Source organism: Megalobrama amblycephala, linkage group LG15 (genome assembly GCF_018812025.1).
Source record: "Megalobrama amblycephala isolate DHTTF-2021 linkage group LG15, ASM1881202v1, whole genome shotgun sequence".
NCBI classification, from domain to species: Eukaryota; Metazoa; Chordata; class Actinopteri; order Cypriniformes; family Xenocyprididae; genus Megalobrama; species Megalobrama amblycephala.
In genome coordinates this window covers 27,388,323-27,399,137 of record NC_063058.1, presented here as the reverse complement: position 1 = coordinate 27,399,137, position 10,815 = coordinate 27,388,323, and the positions used below count along the sequence as shown (strand labels likewise).

Here is a 10,815-nt window from a genome sequence, read left to right as displayed (position 1 = left end):
TTATATTTAAAATTCTAATTATATATTAAATATTTAATAGAATTATAATTTGTTGTAATATAGATAAAAACGATAAATCATTTATATAATATTATAATTCATTATTAAATATATTGTAATATTAAGTAGATTTTAAAATAAAAACTGTGAGTTGTATTTAATAAAATAAAAATAAATAAATAAATAAGATTAGAAACAACGCCCGAGCCGCTAAGCCCCGCCCACTGTGTCGTTTTAATGCATATTATTAGCATTCTACCCACTAATATTTCTAGGAAACCAGTGACGTTTCATGATTATATGGTGATGTCATCAATTTGCGCCTAAATCTGATGGAAGGAGCTCAGCTGTCAAAATGTGTACTTTACACGTGGGTAAGTTTTATTTAGCCTACTTTCATTACACAAAACTTGCAGTAATGGTGCCGTGACAGCCTACAATCCTTATATCCACGTAAATACGCGAACAGTATACATAATATAAGCAGTCTCAGATAATTACAGCCTACAAAAATAACGCTTCCTGAGCAATAAAGCGTGATTTGGTCTCACAGGGAGCCAACAGTTACGGGCAGCTGGGACAGGGACACACGGGAGATCAAGCCGAGCCGCAGCGTGCAGACGGCGGACTGCAGGCAGAGCAGGTCCGCTGTTTAACCGGAGGAGGCGGTCATTCGGCTGTCATCACTGGTTAGTTGGCCTGTAACACTATTAAAAATAACAGCACACTCTGAAAGGATTGGTGCAATAATCCTCTGTAAACTGTTTCTGTATTTGCTGAGCTTTTATTTATGAAACAATGAAACAATGCCGCACTCTACTGGACAAGTTGAAGTATGACAACAACATTTCTCCACCCAGAGTCAGGTGACCTGCTGATGTGTGGACAGAACCACAAAGGTCAGTTAGGGCTCAGTCACACCTCCGAGGTCATAACCTTTCAACCCTGCCCTTTGTCTGGGTGTGGAAGAGTTCAGCAGGTGTCCTGTGGTTGGGACTTCTCTATTATCCTGACGGGTGAGTGGTTGGGTCATCAAATTCATATTCTGGGCTTTATGTGACAGATTATTGGAGATTGAAAAATAAGAGCTTGGGGATATTTCAGACATTAGTTATTTTTTTTGAGTGGTTTTGTCTAGAGTTTGATTAGATCAAGTGCTCTTAGAGCTGTCTATGGAGACTCCGACTGGTTTAATTCAGTGCTGAATAACTGATATCTGATCTGTCTGTCTGTCAGGTGACGGTCAGGTCTTGGTGTGCGGCTCCAATGCTTTTGGACAGCTGGGTGTCTCAGCAAAGATATCACACTCTGCAGAGCCTTTACACGTGACGGTGGGAACTGAGACCATAAAGAGACTCTGGGATAATAGTTTGTATGTGTGAGGAGGTTGTAATAAATTCATGCTATGTTCTGCTTGCAGACGCTGAATGAGCCGGTAACTAGTGTGGCTGCTGGGCTCAGACATGCATTAGCAAGTACAGGTATTACTTATGACTATATAAAATAAATATCAAATCTATAAATTTGTTTTAGGTGAAATTTTATGATTAACATTATATTTTTCTCATTTAAATGTTTTAATATGTAATTATTTGTCTTGAAATGTATATGTCTACATTTGTTGCAAATACTGTGAATAAATATAGATTTTTTTTAATCAAATGTAAGAAATAATTTTAGTTGGTATATATGTATATTTGTTTTAAATACTGAAAATTATCAAAATCCTTAAATTTACATTTGAAATTCTAATTATGTATTAATTATATTTTAATATTATTATTTGTTTAAAATATAAAAAAAAATGATATAAAATATGACAAATCTAATTATATATTCAACAATTAAAATATATTGTAATATTATAATTTAATATGTAATTATATGTACAGGTATTACATATGAATAGGTAACATATAAAATATAATGTTTAATTATTTGCCTTTATATGTATATATTTATTTTGTTTTAAATATTGAACATAAAATAATATAAAATATAGATTTTTCAAAATTAGAATAATTTTAATATATTTAATATATGTTTATTTATATTTCATATAATTGTATAATTATTATATTTTGAATATCAAAATTTTAATTATTTATATTTGTTCTGAACATTAAATATTGAAAAACATTTTTAATTTTACATTTAAAAATCTAATTAGATATTAAATATATTTTAATATATTTATTTAAAATATATTTTTAAAAATATATTCATATATTTTAATATTATTATTTGTTTTAAATATTGAAAAAGGTTACATTAAATATACAATAAATTGAATGATATTTTTAATAATTTAAAATATATTGTAATATTTTAATGTAATATTTAAATGCTATTAAATTATATGTACAGATATTACATATGAATATGTAAAATAAATATAAAAAATATAACAAATTTGTTTAATACTTTATATTTAATATTATTTATTTATTTAATTAAGTATTAGCCTTAATATGTATATCTGTTTTAAACATTACAAATTATAAATTATTTAAAAAATATAGATTTTATATCAAATAGAATCATTTTATTTTTAATATAGTTTTATTGTAATTAACTAATTTTAGTATTTGTCTTAGTTGGTAAATATGTATATTTGTTTTGAATATTAAACATTGAAAATTCTAATTACATATTAAATATATTTCATATTATAATTTAAAAATATAAAAACAAATATACAAATGTTTAATGATATATTTAATATTATAATTTAATATTAAATATATTTGAATAGTATAATTGAATATTGAATAACATTTAATTGTGTGTTTTTTATATATATGTGTGCGTGTCTAAAGCATCAGGTTGTGTTTATCAGTGGGGAACTGGCCTGTCGAGTCACGCTAAGAGAATGTTGAGTCCCCAACCTGTTCCTGCACATCTATCCTCTAAGGAGCCCTGCCTTGTCCCGGGTAACATTCACACACACTCACAGAAAAGCTAAAGCCAAATCAACCTCACTTTAGGACACATGAAATCTTACTCCTATTTATTAGTTCACCTCATTAATGTCTGTTGAATGATATATTTAATTTAGTAGTTATTTAAAGGAATTGTGCTGACTTTCTGATCTGCAGGGTTAGATCATGTGACCCCACAGAAGGTGGTTGCAGGCTCCACCCACTGCATTTGTTTGACAGGTGAGAGTATTTTTCAAACAAATCAAACTGATTTCATATTCTGTTTGGTCAGGATGGAGACAAATTTGCATTTGAATTTCATATGTCTACAGTCAAAGGTGACGTGTTCCTCTGGGGCAGCAATAAACATGGTCAGCTGGTCAGCGAGAGTCTCTTCCTGCCACTTCCTGTGGCTTTGGATCGATCTCTGCTGCAGGGCGAGAGAGTGACTGACGTTCACAGCGGCTGGACGCACCTTGTCGCAAAGACAGGTGAGTCATACTAGCAATTTCACACAAACCTGAGTCATGCTTTATTTCTGGTGATACGCTTTTCAATATATTATCTCTTTACAGAGAGTGGGCGGGTCTTCACATGGGGCAGATCCAATTACGGACAGCTAGGACAGACCAATCAGGGTACGGAAAAAGAGCCTGACGTTTCAGCCAACTCTGGCCACACTATAAGCCGCCCCATCGAGGTTAAAGCTTTATTTGGAGCAACACAGGTATGATATCAGCCATTTATTGTGGTACTACTGTTTAGTATACTATACTGTACTATACTACTGTGTAGTAGTGATTTTACCACAGACAACTCTAAGTGAATTGACTAAAACCCTGTTAACTGTGGTAAAATCACTGCACAGCATTTTGTGGTTTATTGTGAAGTGGCAAAAATGCAGTGTGATTAAAATATACCAATGTTCAATAAATAATAATAATTATCAAATAAATATGGAAGCCCATTTCCGCCACATAAAAAAAAATCATGCTTTGGTAAATCATAATTTTGAGATGAATAAATCATAATTATGGCATAAAAAGTTTAAATTATTAGATAAAAAGTAAAAATTATGAGATGAAAAGTCAAAATGATGACTTACTAAATAATAATTATGATTTTTTTTTTTTTTTTTTTTTAAGTTGAAATTATGAGGGGGGCAGTCCACATTATGACATACTGTCATAAATATGAGACAAAAAGTTAAAATTATGAGATAAATCAAAATTATGATATACTAAGTCATTTTATGAGATTAAAAATTATGAAATAAAAAAATTGAAATAATGAGATAAAATGTTGAAATTATGGCATCCTGAATCGTAATTATGAGATTAAAATTTGAAATGATGAGATAAACGTCAAAATTATGATATACTGAATCGGAATTATGAGATAAAAAGTAAAAATTATGAGATTAAAAAAATGAATTTATAGGATAAAAAAGTTAAAATGATGATTTAATAAATCATAATTATGATAACAAATTGACAAAAAGTTGAAATTATGAGATTGTCAAAATTGATATATCAAGTCATATTATGAGATTAAAAATTGAAATTATGAGATAAATCAAAATTGTGATATACTAAGTCATTTTATGAGATTAAAAATTATGAAATAAAAGAAATTGAAATAATGAGATAAAATGTTGAAATTATGGCATCCTGAATCGTAATTATGAGATAAAAGTTGAAATTATGAGATAAAATGTAAAAAAAATTATGAGATTAAAAAAATGTAATCATAAAATAAAAAGTCAAAATGATGACTTACTAAATCATAATTGTTATAGAAAAGTTTAAATTATTTGGAAAACAGTCAACATTATGACATACTGTCATAATTATGAGATTAAAATTTGAAATTATGAGATAAGCAAAATTTATTAAATAAAAATTTGAAATTATGAGATAAACGTCAAAATTATGATATACTGAATCGGAATTATGAGATAAAAAGTAAAAATTATGAGATTAAAAAAAATGAATTTATAGGATAAAAAAGTTAAAATGATGACTTAATAAATCATAATTATGATAACAAATTGACAAAAAGTTGAAATTATGAGATTGTCAAAATTGATATATCAAGTCATATTATGAGATTAAAAATTGAAATTATGAGATAAATCAAAATTGTGATATACTAAGTCATTTTATGAGATTAAAAATTATGAAATAAAAGAAATTGAAATAATGAGATAAAATGTTGAAATTATGGCATCCTGAATCGTAATTATGAGATAAAAGTTGGTATTATGAGATAAAATGTAAAAAAAATTATGAGATTAAAAAAATGTAATCATAAAATAAAAAGTCAAAATGATGACTTACTAAATCATAATTGTTATAGAAAAGTTTAAATTATTTGGAAAACAGTCAACATTATGACATACTGTCATAATTATGAGATTAAAATTTGAAATTATGAGATAAGCAAAATTTATTAAATAAAAAATTGAAATTATGAGATAAACGTCAAAATTATGATATACTGAATCGGAATTATGAGATAAAAAGTAAAAATTATGAGATTTAAAAAAATGAATTTATAGGATAAAAAAGTTAAAATGATGACTTAATAAATCATAATTATGATAACGAATTAACAAAAAGTTGAAATTATGAGATTGTCAAAATTGATATATCAAGTCATATTATGAGATTAAATTATGAGATATTTATGAAATTATGAAATTATGAGATAAATCAAAATTGATATACTAAGTCATTTTATGAGATTAAAAATTATGAAATAAAAAAAAATTGAAATAATGAGATAAAATGTTGAAATTATGGCATCCTGAATCATAATTATGAGATAAAAATTGAAATTATGAGTTAAAATGTAAAAAAAATTATGAGATTAAAAAAATGTAATTATAAAATAAAAAGTCAAAATGATGACTTACTAAATCATAATTGTTATAGAAAAGTCATATTATGAGATTAAAAATTGAAATTATGAGATAAATCAAAATTATGATATACTGTCATATTATGAGATAAAAAAATGAAAACATGAGATAGTCAAAATTATGAGATAAAAAGTTGAAATGAGATAAAAAGTAAAAATTATGACATACTAAGTCATAATTAGACAAAATGTTGAAATTGATATACTGTCATTATGAGATAAAAAATTGAAATTATGAGATAGTCAAAATTAAAAATGTACATGCTTTTACATTACATGTCAAATTTACATTACAAAATTAAAACAAATTATGACATAAGTCTAAGATTATGATTTACCAAAGCATGATTTTTTTTCTTATGTTATGCTCTTCGTCAGCTGTATTCAGTTCATAAAATACATTTATGTAGAATTTAACTGATGTGCAATCATAGGTTTGCCTATCATTACCATCACTTTGAAAGAAGCTCGTCCAATCGGAACTTAGAGCACAGCTATCCATAAATATATCAATTGCTAAAATGACATCTAAACTCACTGCACTGGAATAATATTCTTTGCTCATATGCAAGAGAATGCAGTATGTACTGTCTGCCAGTAGGGGGCGAAAACGCACTGTACATTCCCACAATTCTTTCTCACATCCTGCCCAGAGACACAGCAGAGTTGATTTGAATTGAAGGTCATCACTTACCTTGGAGAATTCAGCATCTGTGCGCATACATATTGAAGAGAATGACTCGACGACACAGTATTTCATACTCAATCTCAGATTTTACGTATGATGAGTAACCGAACCTTGAAATTAAAGAAGAGCCTTCAGATACTGTGTGAGAGAGAAAAGAGACATTTGGCATTTACGTCTTTTTACATTGTTTTATCAAGTTTATGCAGCGAGGGACGTGTTGTCCAGGACTCTGTCTAAACATAGTCATGGCTGCCAAACATATTTCTTCATGTCAGATCTCCTTGCGTGACTTTGTTTTGCACTCTCGCCACTCTCTGCCTGGTCGGTGGACCTCATGTCATATTTAATCCTCAAAAGTTGCTTATGCTACAATGTCCTGCCACCGGTGACCCGTTCACATGACGTATGATGATGAGAGGAAAATGAGGACGGTATAGGGGACGATATTCTCTAAAACACGTCAGGAGGGAGGGAGAAAGTGTAGCAGGGTCTGGGGACACATTTAGCCTTCAGTGACGAATGGAATATAAAGTTTTAGAGCTGAATTGTGGTTGACTGAAGGACTTTGCCTGAGGCTTAAAGGAATAGTTCTGTTATCATTGACTCGCCCTCATGCCGTTCCAAACCCATGTGACTTTCATTCTCCTGTGGAGCACAAAAGGAGATTTTGAAGAGTTATACAATAGCTTTGTGTGACAAGTGTCGTTATCGTTAACTAAAACATTTTATTGATTAAAATAAAACTGAAAAAAAAAAAAAAAAATATATATATATATATATATATATATATATATATATATATATATATATATGTATATATGTATATGTGATCAGATGAAAAACTTAAACAAAATGTACACCACACCACATTTAAATGCGGGAGTGAATTAAAGTCCCCCTGTGGTGAAAATCAGGTTTTTAATGTTGTTCATATGTCTATCTCGTGTTTTTAACATGCTTCAAGGCAAACCATGTGCAAAGTCATAAGTCAACACCATTGCTGAGTATTTTCTCTTTAAAACTGCAGTGAACCAAAGACCACTGGTGTTTCTGACATCACAAACTACCTTGCAACCAATCATGTCAACATGCCAGCGGGCTTTAGCATATCATTAACTGACTGCACAAGGGAGGCTCAAAAGAAGGTTATCTCTATATATTTTTCTGTTTATATGAAAAATCGGGTAGATTTAGCAATATGGCGAGCGTATGATGCATAGGCTATTACGATGTTATGATGAATATGCCTTTCTCCGCTGACATTCTGAGTTGTTCAAAGCGTATCTAAGGATACTGATTGTTAGAAGGCAGCTGTCTGATTCGTGAATGTGAACATGGTAATTACCGTTTTGTGTCCGACGTTGTAAAAAGCGATACTATTGTGCAGCGTTTACCTCAGTAAGTTGACCGAGTGGATTTGTCTGAACTCGCGCGAGTGAGTGGAGGCGGGGCTAATTATCATATTCATAAATCCGTGTATATTAAATGAGGCAAGGGTGTAGAGTTACATTCAAGCTATTTTGCAGTCATTAATCAATTTTTTTCACAGGAAAAAACATTTAAAGGTGCCATCGAATTGAAAATTGAATTTACCATAGTTGAATAACAAGAGTTCGGTACATGGAAATGACATACAGTGAGTCTCAAACACCATTGTTTCCTCCTTCTAATATAAATCTCATTTGTTTAAAAGACCTCCGAAGAACAGGCGAATCTCAACATAACACCGACTGTTACGTAACAGTCGGGGTGTACGCCCCCAATATTTGCATATACCAGCCCATGATTGAGGCATTAGACAAGGGCAGGCAGTATTAACGTCTGGATGTGCACAGCTGAATCATCAGACTAGGTAAGCAAGCAAGAACAATAGCGAAAAATGGCAGATGGAGCAATAATAACTGACATGATCCATGATAACATGATATTTTTAGTGATATTTGTAAATTGTCTTTCTAAATGTTTCGTTAGCATGTTGCTAATGTACTGTTAAATGTGGTTAAAGTTACCATCGTTTATTACTATATTCACGGAGACAAGAGCCGTCGCTATTTTCATTTTTAAACACTTGCAGTCTGTATAATTCATAAACACAACTTCATTCTTTATAAATCTCTCCAACAGTGTAGCATTAGCCGTTAGCCACGGAGCATAGCCTCAAACTCATTCAGAATCAAATGTAAACATCCAAATAAATACCATACTTACGCGATTAGACATGCTGCATGACGAACACTTTGTAAAGATCCATTTTGAGAGTTATATTAGCTGTGTGAACTTTGTTTATGCAATGATAGAGTTGAGAGCTCGGGAGGGGGCGGAGAGCGCGCGATTTAAAGGGGCCGCAGCATGAATCGGCGCATTTCTAATTATGCCTCAAAATAGGCAGTTAAAAAAATTAATAAAAAAAAATCTATGAGGTATTTTGAGCTGCAACTTCACAGACACATTCAGGGGACACCTTAGACTTATATTACATCTTGTAAAAAAATGTTTGATGGCACCTTTAAATATGTAATTTTGGTGATCAAAGATGAGTTTTAAGGGATAGAATTACTGACTACTAAAACTACTAAAAATGACAAAAGCACATAACTAAATTACTAAAAGGTAAAGTAAAATACAAACAATAAATAATACTAAAATAAGACAAATGGCTGGAAATTTGGCTGGAAAGTCATTATTTACTGTTAATTGTCTCTTCCCGTAAGCTGCTAATTCATGCAGGGAGTTGAAGTTAGATTTGTGAACAAATCAATTAGACCAACTTTTGTGAACTGGATCATAAATATCTGACTCAAAAGAGCAATTTAGTGACCAATTGGACATTGCTTCTTCGCTAATGAACTCGTACGAACACTTCAAAGAGAGCTAGGACAGATATTAAAATTTTTAACCATTTATGCCTTATATTTTAATGGAATATATTGTATCCAAATGGGCAACTTTTATTATACTTTTATGCTGCTTTGTGTTCTTTTTGAAGTCTTATGATGCGTCCACAATGCACTATTCTTTGATAATTTGTAGTATAAATAGTGTGAGTAGTGTGTTGCGGATGATGCACTTAAAGGGATAGTTCACTTAAAAATGAAAATTTGCTGTTCATTTTTTTCTTCAGTTGAACAGTAAAGAAGTATTGTAGCTGAAACATGGTCATTGGTGAATCGTATAATGGAAGTCAATAGGTGCCGTCACTTTGAAAGTCAAAAAAACATATACAGGCAAAACAAATTCTGGCGATTCATTGAGGTTTTATGAAGTGAAACGATCGGTCTGTGCAAGAAACTGAACATTGTTTGCAGCATTATTAACCGTAGCTTCGGCAAACGATCCTGAGCGAGAGTTCACGGCAGTCTGAAGCGTGAGATAATAATCTTGTAAATATAATGACAGTCTATTGTGTCTAAACTGTTGTTTAGACTTCAGATCAATTGTTCCCACCCCCAAAAGCATATTGACCAATCATGGGTAAGTTGGCATCTTCACTGGCTCCAGACCATAAGATTTCCTATCAGTAGCTGAAACATAATACTGTACTCTAAAAATGACTGTTCCTTCCTGGATACGGAGCTGAACTCCCAGTAATGGGTATCATTTCTTAAAATGAGTTTGTTCACACATGGAGGTGCAGTCAACAGTCTGTTTCACACTTATACCCAGAGCGCTGGAGTCTAGCTGTCTGTGTCGGAGCTCCCACAGTGCAGTGCTGTACCTGAGGCTGCATCGCAGCGCCTGAACATGTTTGGTGTGGGACACCTCATCCTGCTTTTCATTATCAGAGGCACATGGGAACATGTGTATCTAAATAAACAGCTGTAGGCACTGACTAGGATCTCAGTGTTCTATATTGTATGTTTAGCAAATATGAAATGTATACAATATGTTTTATAATTAATTTTTAAACACTATCTACATAAGAGCCATCGGCAAATTCCTGAAGCACTGGCTAAGATGAAGCTGTTCTCTGCGGGTACTTGAGTGCTGAACGATTGCTGACGGCCTGGAGCGCGCATCTCCTAAAGCATCTAAACAAATTCTCAGATAGGCGCTATGTTTACATAAAAATCACATATCTGAGGTCTAAACAACTATATTCTTGCCTAAAAAAAACTCTTAAAACTACATTCCGTTACAAACTAACAGTATTATCTATAAAAATATGCAGAGTTTGCTCGTCCACCATGACATTTTTATATTCTTTATTCATTATTAAATAATATTTATTTTTTTATTTTATTAATTGTATTATTTCATGGGAATGAGATGGTTTGCATTATGAAT

General features: G+C 31.1%; 1 protein-coding gene across 3 annotated transcripts in view; it reads left to right on the top strand.

The window, feature by feature from the left end:
• Window positions 1-274: 274 nt before the first annotated feature.
• The window catches only part of sergef (secretion regulating guanine nucleotide exchange factor), a 20,248-nt gene continuing 9,707 nt past the window's right edge, over window positions 275-10,815 (top strand). For all 3 annotated transcript variants that reach the window (XM_048157886.1, XM_048157888.1, XM_048157887.1), the window contains exons 1-9: window positions 275-374; window positions 554-689; window positions 861-1,016; window positions 1,237-1,331; window positions 1,421-1,481; window positions 2,820-2,933; window positions 3,099-3,161; window positions 3,254-3,412; window positions 3,497-3,648. In XM_048157886.1, the coding sequence (XP_048013843.1) occupies window positions 333-374; window positions 554-689; window positions 861-1,016; window positions 1,237-1,331; window positions 1,421-1,481; window positions 2,820-2,933; window positions 3,099-3,161; window positions 3,254-3,412; window positions 3,497-3,648 (978 nt within the window). In that variant the 5' untranslated portion in view covers window positions 275-332. The remainder of the gene's footprint in view (window positions 375-553; window positions 690-860; window positions 1,017-1,236; window positions 1,332-1,420; window positions 1,482-2,819; window positions 2,934-3,098; window positions 3,162-3,253; window positions 3,413-3,496; window positions 3,649-10,815) is intronic.